General features: G+C 49.9%; 1 protein-coding gene across 1 annotated transcript in view; it reads left to right on the top strand.

Annotated features, from left to right (window-relative positions):
- The window catches only part of LOC142791309 (uncharacterized), a 129,130-nt gene that overhangs the window by 75,407 nt on the left and 35,742 nt on the right, over nt 1-17,981 (top strand). Inside the window, exons 8-9 of the mRNA XM_075885473.1 lie at nt 6,432-6,613; nt 16,618-16,684. Coding sequence (XP_075741588.1) covers nt 6,432-6,613; nt 16,618-16,684 — 249 coding nt within the window. The remainder of the gene's footprint in view (nt 1-6,431; nt 6,614-16,617; nt 16,685-17,981) is intronic.

The raw sequence follows: 17,981 nt of genomic DNA, 5'->3' as shown, positions 1-17,981 counted from the left end.
GAGCTTCATGTCGAATTGGTCGGACAGATTTTTCAGCTTCGCGTTGATATCGATCGATCCGGAGGTGGGGGTTGGGGGATCAGTGCGTTGTTTTTTGGAGGGTGGAGGATGGGGAGGGATGTTAGCATGCGTTTGAGTAGTGGGTGGTGAAGGTATGAGAGAAGGGGTGGGAGGGGTTAGTGAGCGCTGTGTTATAGCTTTAAGGCGGCTTACCTCCTCCCGCAGGGCCCGGATCTCACCATCGTTGTTGTGGTTCGGAGTCTGCTGGACGGGGGCTGGCGGCGATTTTTGTGCTCGATCGGCCCAGGTGAGGTCCTGCTTGGGTTTGAGGCTCCGGTCACGGGAGGCGGAGCGCGATGCATTGCGCGATGGCTTCTGAGGGGCTGGTTGTTTCTTCTCCTGGGATCTGGACTGGTGTCCGGCCGCTAGTTGGGTCGTGTGTGGCGGCCGGCGGGCGTAGCGGTACTTGCATTCAACGTTCCCGGTGTGGTGCCCGTCCCAGCAGACGATGCATTTCGGTGGGCAGGTTGGAGGCTCTGTTGGAACATGCTGATCGCCGCAATTATGACATCTTCCGCTTGCTGGGGCCGGACAAACGTCTTGGCGGTGCCCGATGCGGCGGCAGTTGTAGCACGCTTCCACTTTCGGTCGATGGGGGAAACATGTGTGGATGCCCGCCCAAAAGCGGATAGCTTTGGGCAGAGGGCCGGTGGCCAGGGTGATGAGGAGGGATCGCTTTTTCCCAAATGGTCGAGCATCAATTATTGGGAGGTCCGCGCTGTAGGGGACAAGTCCCTCCAAAATTTCTCTGTGTGGCTCATCATTGTAGGCCATGTGAATAATGCACCGCACGGCATCGTCGGGAGGAGCGAGGTAGGCGGTGACATCTGTGCGGCTAGCGCCGAGAGAGATGGAAGTGAGCTCGGCATAAGCCCGCGCCCGAGCCTCCACAGGGGTGCTGAGTGTGAAGGTATTGTTGGTCGGATGTAGCCGCAACTGGTCTTTGGTGAGGGCTTCCTGCAGGGAAACTGCTGTCGTAGAGGAGATCGCTGTTAGAAGCGTGCGAGGGGTCTGCTTGGTTACGTCCAAACCGCCGCGGGGTCGGACAACGACCTTGAAGTCTCCCCTCGGGAGTTGCGGGAGAGGCGCGCGTCGTAAATGGCGAGGAGGAGCTGGTGGAGGAGACGGCCTTGAAGGTGTCGGCGTCCCATCTTGCGATTCTCCAACGGTTCGGCGGCCGTCGCTGCCACTTATTTCCAATTGGCCGATCAAGCTTGCTGGGCGTTGGAGACAGTTGTCAGCCGTCGCAGGGCGGTATTTGTTTCGGAGACGTAGGACGGTCTCCCATTCCCCATTTCCGAGTTCGGTTGCGTCGATATCAGTGCCATCTACGCGGTATTCCATGGCTAGGCGAGCGGTGACCACACGGAGGCGAGGCCTGGCGTAGGCCTAGCTCCGACGGGCACACAAGAAAACAGCACGGATCGTGGTACTGATCCCGGCGGGCTAGCGACAGTCAGGTGAGATCAAAGTGGGCGGCTGACCATCCCGAATGCAAAGCGGGAGAAATCGAGAAGATCCGGTCGAAATATAGGGCTCTGGTGAAAGTTGAGGCAGGAGCGCATGTGCAGCGCGTCCGCTCGCAACGGCTCCCAAAACGGGACAGTCAGTGGAACGGTTCCGCCCTCTTGTGGGGGCACACTGCTAACCACAGGAGTCGGCTGCTCCCCCGGTGCGTCTGGCTCCACAGGGGCCGAACTCGAGCCCTCAGGGGCCACCGGGACAGAACTCGAGCCTTCAGGGGTAGACGTTGACATCGGTCGTCTTTCAGGCTGCGGTCTTTCCAGTTCTGCACCCGCCGTTTGGGTAGGCCCGACCGCCCGGCGACGGAGTTGGTCCACATGCCTGCGCAGTACTCGACCATCAGAGGCCGTGACCTCATAAGATATTGGTCCGGTTGCACGGGAGATCACTGCTGGAATCCACAGAGGCCCCTGAGCATAGTTACGTGCGAAGACAGGGTCTTCAGGCTGAAACGTGCGTGGTTTGGACGGGGAATCTGCCAACCGTGTGGACTTCTCTGGGGCCCGATCAGGGTGCAGGCGGTCCAACATCGTTGACAACTTGCGGCCCATCAGGAGCTCGGCCGGGGATCGCCCCGTAGTCGTGTGTGGGGTTACGTGCTGCTGCAGTGTGAAATCTGCCAGGCGCCGTGCTCACTTCCCCTGGATGATGCGAGATAGGCCTTCCTTGGTAGTTCGTACCATCCTTTCTGCCTGGCCATTCGTAGATGGGTGGAATGGTGCCGAAGTTACCTGGCGGATCAGATTGCTGTCCAGGAACTCTCGAAACTCTGTGGACTTAAACTGAGCTCCGTTGTCTGAGACAATGGTGTCTGGGAGACCATGCGTGGCAAACAGTTTCCGTAATGCACTGATTACTGTCTGTGACGTCATAGAGGATCTTGGGATGACCTCCAGCCACTTTGAATACGAATCCACGACGATTAAGAAGGTCTGCCCTTGAAAGGGACCGGCAAAATCCATATGGAGGCGGGACCATGGGTTCCGAGACGCCTCCCAAGGGTGGACGGGTGCTCGAGGCATCTCTGGCCGCGTCTCCTGACTAGAGGAGCAGCATCGGACCCATTCTTCGATGGCAGCATCCATGCCTGGCCACCACACATAGCTGCGGGCAAGTGCCTTCATCCGGGTAATACCAGGGTGCCCAGAATGCAGTGCTTCCAGCATCCGGAACCGCAGCTTTTGTGGAATCACCACACGGTCACTCCAGAGCAGGCAACCCTTGTGGGCAGTCACTTCGTGCTGCCTTGATGTGAAGGCAGAAAACTCTGGGCCCATGCTGCCCCTTGGCCACCCCTTCCAGACCCAGTTAAGAACACGTGAAAGGGTGCGATCTTTGGCAGAGTGGGTGGCAATGTCCGCTGCATGGAGGGGTGGTTCTGGCAGCGCATCCAGGAGCATGACAACCTCTGCGGGAGAGGGGTCATCGTGGCCCTGGTGCTGTAAGGGCAGTCTGCTGAGGCCGTCCGCATGGCCCAAGTGCCTCCCAGCCCGGTGGAGCAGCGTATGTTGGTATCCATTCAGGAAGATAGACCAGCGCAGCATCCGCGGAGACACCATTTGTGGTGTCTGGCGGTCAGACGTGAACAACCCGAGCAGTGGCTTGTGGTCCGTCTGGATCTGAAAAGGCCGGCCAAACAGGTAGTCGTGAAACTTTTTCACGCCTGCAACCACGGCAAGTGCCTCCTTATCGATCTGTGCATAGTTTCGCTCTGCACTCGACAGGGTCCTTGAATAAAAGGCGACCGGTGCTTCTGTGCCGCCGGGCAATCGGTGGCTCAACACAGCTCCTATTCCGTATGGGGACGCATCACAGGCAAGGATGAGAGGTTGCTTCTCATCATAATGCGTCAAGACTTGATTGGATGCCAAGAGTTCTTTCACGCTTTCAAACGCTTTTTGTTGTGTTTGGCCCCACACAAAGGTGGCCTTCTTGTCCAAAAGTCGGTGTAGTGGTTCCGCAACAGTGGCCTTGTGTGGCAAGAACGCATGATAGAAGTTCACCAGTCCCAGGAATGCCTGGAGTTCGGTCTTGTTTGACGGGCGAGGTGCACCAAGAATGGCCTGTGTTTTTTCTGGGGTCGGATGGATGCCCTCGGCGTCTATTCGAAACCCCAAGAACTCGACTTGGGCGACACCCAGCTGGCACTTCTCTCTTTTTACCTTCAGCCCAGCATCCTGGAAACGGCGAAGGACCTCGCGAAGGCGAGAGAGCAATTCTTGACCTGACGCCCCTGCAATTAGCACATCATCAAAATATGGGATTACACCTGGTATTCCACGTAGGAGGGTTTCCATTAGATTTTGGAAGATGCCGGGTGCGACACTGACACCAAACTGCAATCGGCGTACCCTGAACGCCCCACGATGTGTTTGCTGCTGCAGACTCATTGGTGACAGGCAGCTGCTGGGAAGCCTGGGCCAAGTCGAGCTTTGCAGAAATGGTTCCGCCTGAGAGAGAAGCCAATACGTGGCTGACCACCGGCACCGGATATGCATGCTGCTGGAGGGCCTTGTTAATGGTACACTTGTAGTCTGCACAGATGCGGATGTCTCCATTTCCCTTCAATGGTGTGACAATAGGGGTTTCCCACTCCGCGCAGTCCACTGGCTCCAGAACACCCTGCTGTAGCAGCTTGTCCAGCTCGGCATCGATCTTTTGGCGCAGTGCAAAGGGCACCCTCCTTGCCTTTAGGCGGACTGGCACCACCTCCGGGTTCAAGGCCAACTTCACAGGTGGTCCCTAGTCCCCCGTCAAAGACAACAGCAAACTCCTCAAACAGCTTGTCAAATGCCGTGGCCAGTTCGTCCATGCGATGCACTCCGCTGACCTTAATTCCTAATGCTGGAAACCAGTCTAGTCCAAGGAGGCTTTGACGCTGCCCTTTGACAATGACAAGTTTCAGTGGGCCAGCAAAACCCCTGAATTTTACTGTAACTGTGGCCATCCCTTGCACTGCTATGCAGTTTCCCTGATAGTCCTTCATAACGACGCCGAGTTGCTTCAACTTAGGGATGCACCCATTCGGGAAGATTTGCCTGGCCGTAGCCTCGGAGATGAGCGAAAACGTGGATCCCGAGTCCACCTCCATCTCGCATTCCACACCTTCGATTTCGACAGCAACGTGAATCTTCTTTGTCCCGGGCTGGGGCACATCGTGGATGGCTGTCTCCGTGAGGTTGTCGCAGTACGAGGTACTCGCACGCGGAGTGGTCCGCGAATTGTCCGTCCTGCCGTTTGTCTCAAAATTTTCACGGCGGTCCCGCTTTCGTTGAGACCGGCAGACCTTGGCTATGTGCCCTGTTTTTCCGCAACCTCGGCAAGGCCAAAAACGAAATGGTCTCGGAGTGCCTTATCAAGGTCAACGAAGTTGCAGTGCTGTGCAGTCATTCGCAGAGCCGCGAGGTATGCAGCGACAGACTCACCGGTTGCTTGCTCTCTGCGATGGAACTCGTATCGCCGCGCCAATTCCGGTGGTTTCGGCGAAAGATGATTTCGAAGTGCAGCGATGATGTCCTCGTACGGCGTATCTTTCAGCTGGTCCGGCGCGACGAGGGCCTTGGCCAACTGGAACGTCGCGGCCCCGCAACGGCTGAGAAACGTCGACCTTTTCTTTCCAGCGTCCGCAGTGCCCTGCGCCTCCAGGAAGAATTCGAACCGCTGAGCATAGTCTTCCCACTCGTCCGGCTGTGACAAGTTGAATTGCTCGAGGGAGCCATTGCTGGAGGCCTCCCGTTGTCCGGGGTTCCGCCCGTCCTCCATTGCCGCGCTGGACATCATGCCGACCAATCCCATCCTCGTCGCCAGTGTTACATGTTGTGGGTTGAGGAATACGAACGTTTATTTACGCCAGGCCACACTCCGCCGGCAAACACCAACTGACCACATGCGTATCAAAAACAACTCGGAACCACTTCAACGCCGCCAGGTGGAGCGGCCACACATCACATGTTCGTAGCTGTCTTTCCTGTTGCCGCCAAACCTAGCGGCCACAGTCACACTACACAACAGTTATTGTATGAACATACTCCAAAAGCTTTATAAAGATATCTTAGCAAATAAAAAAATCGCCGCATATCCAAGGAGTGAATGATGAGTGGGGTGAAGTACTGGAGGGTTTCTTCGCTAAACCATGAACCATCCGCCAATATCGCCCACTACATCATAAAAGACGTGATAAACACTGTATATGTTTATACAAATAATTTTAATATTTGTAAGTGGTAGCTATATGTCGCTTTTGTTCCGCCTTCATTATAACGGCTTCATGGTTGATGAAGTGGTCGATTGGTGATGGGGTGTTGTGGGATCTTTGCAAGTACGAAGTAGTGGGCAGTTTGCAAAGGTGAAACTATAGGCGGTAAGGTACATACAAGGAATGGACCGATCCACGCCTTAGGGAGCTTAGCTCGTAGAAGTTGGGTATCCCGGGTAGCCTCCCATTTAAGTAGATCGGTTCTCACAAGAGGACTGCCACCGCAATGAAGTCATTTGCACTCTGCATCAGCAGTGGGCAGCTGACGCAATCCTTGTTTTCAAATCTAAAAACATTCGGCATTTTTATGTTGATGCTGTTTTAGTCTGTGTGGTAGGAACTTATCTACCATGGTAGCCATGCTAGCATAATTGTGCTAAACTTGCTCCTTCCAGAAAATGTTACGTCTGTACTTTTCTAAAGCTGGTCATTTGCCTGGGCCGGACCTTAAACTTGGTATCTATTATCGCTAAGTAAACCCAGTGCAAGAGAGAGAGCCTGTTTATAAAGAGCAAAATTCTGCCATTGCACTTTCACTTGCTCAAGCGGAGTTAAGCAGAAAAAGAAAAATGTGCACATTCATTTCCCACAGCATAGCCTCGGTGAACGCTCGAGCCGCCAAGGCTCCAGCGGTGGGCCTTAGCTGCTCGAGCGGTGGGGAGAACAGCAGGGGCAAGAGGAGGCGCCTCGAGAGCCCCCCCGAGCAAGCCAAGCCCGCCGAGGATCCCGAGGCAGCCATTCCTGGCCAGCGTCGCAGCCAGGGACCACCTCATGGTGAGAGGACATCTTTTGTATAACATTCGTTCTGGTCAACCATGTTCCTAGCGATGACCGGCTGAAATGTTTTCCACTGCAAGTAATCAGAATGGCTGCTCGCTTTTGAGGAACACTGAAGCACGTTTTGAATTTAAATAAATGAGCTTTTGCTCTGATGTCATCCAATTTCGTGCTCTAAAAACTTGTCAAGCTTTTTCAGAACTAGTGCAAGCAGCTGTATTTTGGTTAGAAATCGCAGCAAGCGTCTCGTACGGTGATGCAAATATTTCTGCTGTAATGGTTGGTTGAAGCTTCTGGACAATTACCACCTGCAGAGTTTCACATACCATCAGGACCCAGGTGAAACTTTCCTGCTGATTGGCTATTGCTGCCAGCAGTGCTGGTCTATTAGCACATTCCCAGGAGGTAATGGAACCAGCAGGGGATGAAACCAGTAGCTGGTGATGGCAGCGGGTGTTGAAACCAGCAGCTGATAGAACCAGCAGCTGATGGAACCAGTAGCTGGTGGTTCCAGCAGGTGTTGAAACCAGCAGCTGATAGAACCAGTAGCTGATGGAACCAACAGCTGGTGGTTCCAGCGCAGTTTTGCAGGCTGTCAGCCAACTTGTAACTCGCCGACATGCAGCACATTTCCAAGCAACAAAGCAGGCAATAAGCCTAATTCGAGCTGCATATTGTCAGCTGCAGGCTTTATTGCAGCTTGAACCAGCTGAAATACGGCCTGTTTCTAACTGAAAGTTAGTCCCTTCACAGCTGAACAATCGTCACATTCCAATTTCGTAATACTTGGTAATATTGTGAGGAACCGGTATAATTCGGCCAGGCTCGAGCTAAATCACGCTGGTGATGATATTTTTAGATTATGTGCAGGTGATGATGATTACAAAGAGAATAAAGTCATTCGCTTGTTGCGCTCACACTAATTCCCCCGCGCAGTGAAAGCGGCTGCCTGGTCGCTTGACAGTATTATGAAATGCATCGCGCATAAGGCTTTAAACGAGATACGTGCACTATCTCTGTTCCTCGGCAACGATGATCAGGACTGGCGCTAAGAGGAGAAACGCGGTAATTTACAGGAGATGTCTGTTCGACCACCGTGTATGGCCCAATGAAGCGCCTGATGAATTTGTCGCATAGGCCGGGGACGCGTAGTGGAGTCCATAGAAGAACTTCGTCACCAGGGGAAAAACTCGCAACACGGCGAGACGAGTCGTAGCGAGATTTTCGAGTGTCTTAAGAGAGGCCGGTGTTAACACGGGCCTGGTGACGGCAGTGTGCGAGACGAGATAGGAATTCTTCAGAGAAAGGAGCCGTGGAGGGGGCAGGGGCCGAAAGGAAAGAGACATCCAGAGCGAAACTTGGCGAGTGACCATGGACGAGAAAAAATGGAGAAAAGCCGGTAGTGCGTTGAGCAGCCGTATTATAGGCGAATGTCACGAAGGGTAGAATTGCATCCCAGTTCGTGTGGTTGGGGTGAATGTACATGGCGATCATGTCCGATAGGGTCCGATGAAACCGTTCAGTCAATCCGTTGGTCTGCGGGTGGTAGCTATAAGTGGTCTTGTGAACAGTGTTCGAGGCACGCAAAACTTGCTCGACAATGGAAGATGGGAAGACTTTGCCACGATCACTGAGGAGAATGCGTGGAGCTCCATGATGCAAAAAGATGTGGCGAAGAAAGAAATCGGCGATCTCAGTGGCAGTTCCAGATGGTATAGAAGCTGTTTCTGCGTAGCGGGTAAGGTGGTCGACTGCCGTGACAATCCAGCAATTCCCATTGGATGATATAGGAAGAGGGCCATACAAGTCGATTCCAACGACTAGAAAAGGTGAGGCGGGACAAGGAAGAGGTTGCATTAAGCCAGCCGGAGCAGTTGTCGGTCGTTTTCGCCGTTGGCAATGGACACAGGAGGCGACGTACTTAGCGACGGCGCAAGAGAGGCCAGGCCAAAAACAACGACTTCGAATTTTGTCGTAAGTCTTGTGGAAGCCTAGATGAGCAGCGGTTGGATCATCATGACAGCTTCCAGAACTTCACGTTGCAGAGAACGTGGGATGACGGGTACCCCCTTGTTGCCATCGATGTGGTAAATGTAGCGACATAAAGCATCACCGACGAGCTTAAATTGTTCAAGTTGTCGACGGAGTCTGGCGTTTGGAAGAGTAGTAGAGCCGGGCAAGCGGTCAACAATGGTGTGGCAGTATGGGTCGACACGTTGTTGTGAAACAAGGACAGATAGGGTGGCAGGTGATGAACTTAGCGCTGCGATTGGAGAGGTGCTGTCGTTTTGGAGTATCGATGGTGAATTGCTTCCGCTGGGCAAAAGACAGCGCGATAGAGCATCAGCATCTTGATGCTTCTTCCCAGATCTGTAGGCAACATCGAAATCATACTCCTGCAAGCGAAGCGACCAAGGCGACCCTATAAGTTTTTCAGCGATGAAAACCAGCATAGGGCATTATGGTCGGTCACGGCGGTAAAATGCCAGCCGTGAAGATATGGTCGGAATCTTTGCACTGCCCAAACAACAGTAAGGCACTCCTGCTCGGTGATAGTGTAGTTCTTTTCTGGAGCGGTAAGAGCACGACTTGCGTAAGCAACGACGTGTTCGCGTGAGTTTTTGTCATGCTGCAAGAGTACCTCACCGAGACCATGACTACTTGCGTCGGTGTGAAGGATGGTGGGTGCGGTGTAATAGAAGTGGCACAGTACCGGATCCGACGTGAGGGCTTGCTTCAATGCCGTGAAAGCGCTTTCGCAGTCTTCGGACCAAATGAAGGAGACGTTCTTTGCGAGGAGTTGATGAAGCGGAGACGCAAGTTCCGCAAAACCACGTATGAAGCGCCGGAAGTAAGATAACCCAAGAAAGCTGCACAGGTCCTTTTGACGTAGTGGACGAGGAAAATCGGCCCGACCCCGAGAAGCTTGCCGCTGTCCTCGAATTCCTTCTTTGCTGACAAGGTGGCCGAGAACTTTGATTGTCTTGCTAGCAAAGGTACATTTCTTGGTGTTAAGGGGAAATGCTACCCGAAAAACGATTTTCTTTAATAAGAGTCTGAATTTAACACAAATTGGCATGCTAATAGAGTTTTTTCTCCTCTTTTCAAATATGTCATTTATTTTCATGTAGATTGCTCGGTTTTCTTTCTGCAGGTCAGATACTGCAAAATATGGCCATTGTTATGCAACAATTCTGACCTATAAAAATTTGAGATAAAGCATGCAGATATAGCTGACTATGATCCTTTGGAACTGTAGAGTGCAAAAAACTATATTAATTTTGTGTGTAAAAAGGTAAAATACAATAATAATACAGAAAAATTTACTATGGCTCTAGTTGCAAAGGGCTTTTAATGTTACGTATTTTTTTAAAAACATAATCAAGCAGCACTGACAATCTGAATGGATACTTGCACTCTATGGGCCTTCATCATGCTATGTGCAAAATTTCATAGAGATATGTCAATTCTAAAGATACGAAGTAGCGTGTATAAGAAGCACAGATCACGCAAAACTGCAAAAGCAGAAAAACGCATTTGAAAGTTTTTTTTTTTTATCACAGAGTTGTTAGAAATGCATAATCTTTGGCCATAATGTTCAACAGAACTTTGAAAAGCACTGCAAGTTACTAGAACTCTCCTGCAGCATAGGTTGTGCCCTCACGGTCCTTGCGAGCACTTTCTTCTAGCCGTGCCCTTTTCACTCCACGACGACGGTGGGCCCTTGCTTCTGCTGTCAGATGCTCGGACAATCTCTTGATGCGCCTCGCATCGCGGGAATCACTGAAAGTAACTAGATCTCTAGATGGCAGTATGTTGAGCTCTTCCAGGATGTGCTCGAAAGTAGCATGACCCTTGTTGAACCACAGGATTGCCATAGCTGCGGCAGTCTCGACAACCGTTCGGGAGACAAACTTAGTCTTGGGGGCAAAGTAGCCAAATTTTGCTGTTCAGGGATTCCGATGCGTTCTGGGTTTTCCCTTTGATGCATCGAGCAAGGAGCTTCTCATCCGTTAGCCGCTTATAAATGGGCAAAACAGCCAATCCCTGTGCTTTTGTCAGGAGAGGTGTGTGACGTGGTGCAGGTTCACCAAGTGCTTCAGCGCGTTGATGTTTGCACCACGACTCTGTTCCTGCAGGGCAAAACTTGTGGCTGCCAGCATTGTCGGTAGAGCATGAGTGGAAGTACGAAGCCCATACTGTAGTGTACATATCCCGTACACTCCCCCTGTTGCTTGTTAATGGCAATCTGATAGTATGTTTGGAGCTTCTGAATGGCTGGCTCTTTCATTTTCTGCCCTCGTGGTAATGGCACATGCAGCTTCCGTAGCCGGTGCCAAGTCTCTTGGCCACATGATTAGTGCAGTCTTCTTTTTCTATATTGACAGCACCATAGACTTTTGACTCTGCAACTGCACTATATGCTTTGCTGTCACCGTCACTCAAGAATGTCATGAAATTCAGTGGAGTGTCATAAGTCAATGTTCTCTGCCAAATGCGCATTGCAGCCTCCGTTTCCATGGCATGGGAGGAACAGTCTGCATTTTTTTCACAGACTGGGCCATGGAATCGCCTGCCACACTTCCTCGTCTGGGCCCATATCCTTGTGCCTACTGCATTTCAGGCAGTAATTTGATATGACCTCGAAGTCTAAGCAGAGGCCAGTATCTAAGGAGATAACTGTGCCAATCCCGTTGTGGCTTTTGTGGCCCCTCTTCTGCGAAGTGCCGTCGAACATAACAGCCACATCAGTTGCGCCGATCCAGAGAGTTGACGAAAGAAGTAGCAGGCGAAAGTTTTCACTCACAGCTGTCATGGCAGCGGTGTGCACCTTCTTTGGTATAGAAAAAAATCCTCGGTGGTGCATTGGCTTTGGGAGTCCAATAATGGAGCAAAATCTCGACAATTGCTCATGCCCAATGCCGACAGCACGTGCAGCCACCACCGCCTTCACATTTACAGCAAAACTATCTCGGGAGCTCCCACTGTTGTGCCGTTGGCTCACTCGGCTGCTGCCGTCCGCCGTAACACGCAGTGACGTATAGGAGCACGAAAGAACAGTTGCTGAGCATTCGCTGTTTTCACAATGAAGTTCGAGGAGCGACGAAAGTCCCTTGCCCTTTTCTGCCGGCTCCCGAACGGCAAGTTTTTGAATACCGCAAGCAGGGCATGCCGCACCTGCCACAAGTGCTGTCAGCAAGAGGGTGTCGCACGAAACTGTCGTTGCACAAACCTCATCGCGCTGTCTTGCGTCTTTTTCGAAGAAGCCGAGCTTCTGACGAAAGAAAGCGCAGCGTCAATCCCTTCATCGCAGCCACTGTCGCTCGCGCACTCGTCGATGCCGCCGTCAGGCCTAGCACACGTAGGCGCGTTCTCGTTCGTCACAGACGTTCGGGGCGCTTTACGCCACCTTCCCTTGAACTTGTGCCTCGTTCGAAACTTCTGCGATCTCGCGTTGCACTTTTTCGGGCTTGTCACCGCGGAAATATGCGTAGACGCGCAGAAAAGCAGGCGGACCAAATGCCGATGGCCGCCACCAACACAGCTGACAACGACTCGGTAGCCAATGGCGATGCGGCTTAGGGTGCCGCGCGTTTCAAACCGCTCAAACCACGTAATAAAAAGGCCTCGTTTTTTTTTTTTTTTGCCCACGTACGAAATTGGCGGTCGTCGGAGCTGTACGAAGAAGGCCGGACGCAACTTTCCCAAGTGATCGCGATGGCGGGCGGCACTGCGACGGGGAGCAGCGCGCAGTCAAAGATGGCCAATATCGGCGCAATTTCACGAAATTTCGAGCCACCGCGATGCCTTCATACACATTTTTTTGTATTTTGCGGTTCGAATTTAGTTTTGAAATTTTAAGATGAAAGAAGGGTTGAAGATTACAATGCAATAAAACTCGGATATACGAAAAATTTTGCTAAACGCGATTTTTCGACTCTCATCTCCCCTTAAGAGTAGATGACGTGTTCCATGATCTTGGAGCATATGCTGGTGAGGAGAATGGGACGGTAGTTTCCAGGGGAAGACCGGTCACCTATTTTGAAGACTGGAATGACCTTCCCTGTCCTCCAATCATGTGGCACTGTACCTGTGTCAAGTGAGTGCTGAAAGATAATACAAAGAATCGCACTGCACGCATATTTTGTACTTTTAGTGCTTTCGCGTTGATTCCATCAATACCGCAGGATGAAGAACACTTCAGGGAGTCAATGACCTTGACAATGCCCTCTGCATGTTTTTCTGCCACAGATAAGCTTGTCATAACGGAGCTTAAACGGGGAGTGCTGTGCTTTTCCAAATTCGATGAGGCGCCTTCTGGCTACACGAATTTCCGGGGCAAAGTCTTCACTGATGCCGTAATCTGTGCCTTTCAGTTTACTGCTAGACGAAAGGAGTGCTTCTTTATCCTTGAAGTGGGCAAATTTTACTATTATCGGTCGCCATTTCCCCTCACGATAAGCTCGGAGTCTATGGGCACGTTCTATGTCACGACTTCGAATAGTCATGCCCAGGCTTTTGTAACAGAGATCAGTAACCAGTTATTCACTAACATGCCACGCCTCGTTTCGCACATCACTGAACCCGTAAAAGATCAGGTTGCGCCTTCGGGATGTGCTTTCCATGTGGCTAATCCGGTCAGACAGCCTAGTTACCTGAGCAGCGCTGTTAGTGGCAACACTTTCAATGATTTCAAATTGAGACTGAACATTTGAAAGTGATAGTAAGTCGGATTCTATTTTGGTCAATCGCGAGCTCAGGTCATTGAACGTTTTTTCATGTTCATCAAGGGTTGATCTGATTGAACCTAACTGCTCAAGCATGGCCGACTGCCCAGATTGCAATGTCTTCAGTATATCAAGCATGTCACTAGACACCACACAGTGTTCATTCCTAGGTCCAGGATTAGTCTCAATATCACCTGCTAATATCAATTTCAACAGCATTTTGGCACAATCGAGAACTACAGAGATGGAGCGCCGTGGGCTCAGCAGAACAAGTAATGATCGGCATCCAGTTCGCTTAGCGTAAAGGCAGTGGTAATTCGTTACCTGCGTAGTGAAGTCAAGCGGGTTAGGATGACCCATCGCCGGTGTGCCGCCGAGCCCACTAGGCACAGTGAGCGTCTGCCCAGGGTTTATATTGGTGCTCCAAGGAACGGTGGCGCTGTCGGAAGATAGCGTGCCCGAAATCCAAGATGCCAGCTGATGACCACGAGGCAACCGTAGTGAGAGCGTTTGGCGGTGATGCGCGCATTCCAGTGCACAGTACAGGCCGGGCTGGCGCACCCCGTTATGGCGAGGTGACGCGTTCACAGGCAGGTGGTCAGCGCCGCATGGTAGTGGAGACCGGGTAGGCTAGTCGAAGTTCTGCAGTAGCATCAGGATCCAGGGCAGCACGAAGAACTGCGTAGCGAAGAAGTCAAGTGGGTTAGGATGACCCATCGCCGGTGTGCTGCCGAGCCCACCAGCTCGGCGGCACACCGGCGAACTGTGTACTTGATGGGCAGCTGACAGGGAATCGCAAATTATTCATCGTGGCGAAAATTTTGTTGTAGCAGTATTAGACAATGCCCATTTGCGCATGCCCAGTTCAAAAAGTTTGGCTGTGCTTGTGCTACGAGGGTGCAGGGGCTTTGTCGAAGGCCAGAAACTCTAATGTTCCTTCTCGAAGGGTGAAGGTCGATAAGACATATATAGTTGTGGCCCATGTGTATACAATGCTGTACCACCACAAGAAGGTTGGGAAACGACATGGACATGAGGTGAAGTTTTATGCTTAAGGAGCTTGCAGTCTTGTGCACGTTCATAGGTGGCCACGAAAACAGGGTGCAAGAAGCACTACACGAAATCATATGCAGAATGCAGTGCTAAAGGGGTATATGAAATACATTTGTCATGTGGCTAAAGTTGTGTGGCACAAATGGAAAGATGTGCCAACATGTGCACGTGTGAACATGATTTCTCAGTAAAAGAAATGCATACAAATGGGCACCTACCCACCCAGTGCTCAGAGTGCAAGGGTAAACCAATGCTGGAAAATAAGAAGATATTGAGCTGCTGCTGCGATAATAGAGCAAGTAAAATTTGCAAAACACATTACACAAGGAAGAAGGGAAATGACTGTGCCAATGAATCATCTGTTGGCTAAAGTATGAAGTCCTTTGCCACTTTTCATTGTCAAATTACTGTATTGCTCATGGACATCTTATAAAACTTCGTAATAACTGAGCTTTTGAATTTTTGTATACTGCTGTTTGTGTGTTGGGAGGCAGGCTTGATTACCTTGTTGCAAAGGCTCCTTGGTGGTGATCTACTTTACTTCTTTGTTATTTGTCTCCATAGCATGAGCTTACTTTCATTTTGTGGATTCTTCATTTTAATCTTCTTTTTTTCATGGTTGTTCAAATTATCAACCTTTAGCACTTCTCCAAAAATAGTACACTGTGCAGTCGAATCTCGTCATAGCAATCCTCAATATAATGTTTTTTTTCGAAAATTCCCTTCCAAATGTCCATTGGTTTATTGTAAAAATGTTTCACCACTACTAATTTCAGAATATTGCATGTTTCAGAATAATTTATCGACTTTTGTCTCCCTTACATTTTCAGAACACTCCAAAATGATGAATAACGACTTTAAGAAGCTATTCACGGCTGTTAACATTATGCCCAGCTCCGTAGCTGCCACTCTCGTCATGATGAGAATGCTGACATTTTTCTCTTTGCCTGCACTATTCAATTGTGCGATAGCCCTGTTGTCATCATCATCGTCTGGAACTTGCTTTTCAAGTTAGCCTTTACCCCGTCATCCTTGCTTTTGTCAGGCAGCTTGACATGCGGGCTGGTTTCTAGCCTTTTTGTTGGTGGTTGAACATTCAAGATGAGCTACGGAAACGGCACGAGAGGAATGCTTAGACGGTGAAAAATGCAATACGAGACCTATTGGTTGAAGTCTCTGATAATAACTTGCTCATGCTGTACAAACTCTCACACAACCTACAGTGCTTCCACAAAGCGTGCATGCGAGCTTAGCTAATGACCGATAAGATCCGTATCATCCATTGTGGTAAGGAAACTGCGACGAGAGTAAAGACTACGTTGAAACAGTGCACGCAAACCAACGTGAAGAATTCGTATTAACTGCTAACATTTCGCAGTGCGCAAGAAGGACGCACCTGCTTACCGTAATAGTTTATTTTCCAGCAGTCGAGCTGCTCACATCAAGATAGACTGCCCTCTTTTTCAAATAAACGTGCACTGGTTCTGTATTACTTCGAGTTCGTTTTTTCGCACTTATTTGAGCATAATGTGGTTGCTCGATAATGTATACACAGCATGGGTATGCGGCTCATGAGTTAATGTTTACTATTTTTGTGCAAATTTTTATTACTTTCTTTAAAAAGACTTCACAATAAAGGATAATATTTAGCGGTTCTTTGAGATTTGTTGCATTGAAATTTCACTGTGTATTCACCATTGCTGCAGATCCTTCTTATGCGTTATGGCTGCCGTGCAAAGAACACAATGTGCCACCAGTGGTCCGGGTGCAACTAGCAACTTCGATGAGGACGGCTTGCCTCATGAAGACTATGGCTGTATCTGTGCCTTGTTAATTCACTGATAATTTTTTTAGAATGGTGCATTAGTAGCTGTAAGCTATGTCTGTAGACAATTACCAGCATCATTTGTGGTCTATACTACAGTGTTGCTTGTGTCTGTACAGTCTAGTGTAGAACATACTCACGACCTTTTTTCTTTCTTGCCTTTCTTTGTTCGCTTTCTCCTGGAATAGCAAGGCAGAGACACGGCACCTGTGGTCAGCAACTCTAATGCACCTAAGGTGTCGCCTGTATAGTAACAAAGAAATTGACCTCTTCAAACAATAGAAAAGCTGGCTGCTTGGACATCATGTAATGCGTTTTTTTTTACATGTCGTCAAAGCATTCTCGTCATTCAGTGCAGCTTAGCATCTTGAACTTGCGGTCTTACTTTTTCTTAGGGCGGCCGTCGTCGCGCTGGTGTGGGCGTCGCCATTGCAGCCCAGAGTCATCTGTACAGGACTGTCCGTATGTATTCTTTCATATTGTTTTTAAATTATTTTATTTTGCAGTGATGTTGCTTCACTTTTCATGTGTTTGCTAGAGATACCTGAACATTCAATGGTATTCTATAGTTTTTCTTTATAGAAATCTGTTATCGATAATGCGTCAAGTGCTACAGCTCATTTGCCATCTAGCGCAAGGGCTGTGACAGAAGGCAGTGATGTGACAGCTGTGCTGAATGATCGATAGTGCTACAGCCTGCTCTATTTCCACTATTCTACATCAAACGGTGTGTTTTCATAGTTTGAAAATGAAACCACAGTCTCTCGAGGCTGAAGCATACTTCTGAAAAGTTTTCTTCTGAAGAAATAAAGTTTACCATCAATGACGATAGTTATATCGCGAGAACAAAACGACGACACAGAGACAAGGACACGAAAGACACGAGCGCTAACTTCCAACTGAGTTTATTGCGCAGAGCACGAAAATATATAGAGCAGACAGTAACCATGTGATAAAAACCTAATGGCACAAAGAGCAGAACATGAGTAAGAAAAAAAACAAACACAAAAACAAAAGCACTGAAAAACAGCAAGGAAAAGTCTAGAAGAAAACGAAACGGAAAGGTAAAGATAATATAACTACCTGCCCGCACCGAAACCTTCGAGGAACCTGCGTTCCTTCTCGGACAAAACCACGGAGGGCTTGCTAATACAAGGCACCTGTTCGCGTGCCATCTGCGCGGCCTCGACAATGACTCGGGTGCTTTCATGTCTGTGTTTGTACAGCGTCGCTGTGTTCTTGAAGAGGGGAGCACAATATCACTCAGTGCAGTGCTGGGCAAGAAAACCATCTTTCCCGTTTCTAAAATTGTTCGCGTGTTCTCTCAGCCGATCGTTCAGACACCTTCCGGTCGTTCCGACATAACAAGCACCACAACTTCCCGGGAGCAGGCCGCATACCTGTTTCGATGTTGAACTCTGCATTCCGTTGATGATTGCGTTTTCAGGGGCTTTGTAGATTTGGTGAGGCTGATTAATTTGCATGGTGCGGAGAACAGGACACGAACTCCAACTTGTTTTCCGATTTTTTTGAGCCTGTGTGACATCTGGCGTATGTATGGAATCACGGCTATCCTTTCACGTTTTGTATCCGTGTTGTTCAGATTCTGTCGCTTCCTCTGCTCTTCCTTATTAGTTCGCAGGATCGTCTCGGCAACAGACGCGATAAACGCCTCGGGGAAACCTGAAGCCTTAAGCCGGGAAACTTGAGCTTTGAAGCTCGCAGAGATATTGTGGGCGCACGACCTATTTAAAGCATT

The sequence above is a fragment of the Rhipicephalus microplus genome, unplaced genomic scaffold (assembly GCF_043290135.1).
Source record: "Rhipicephalus microplus isolate Deutch F79 unplaced genomic scaffold, USDA_Rmic scaffold_160, whole genome shotgun sequence".
Lineage (NCBI taxonomy): Eukaryota > Metazoa > Arthropoda > Arachnida > Ixodida > Ixodidae > Rhipicephalus > Rhipicephalus microplus.
This window is presented reverse-complemented; position numbering and strand designations above follow the sequence as displayed.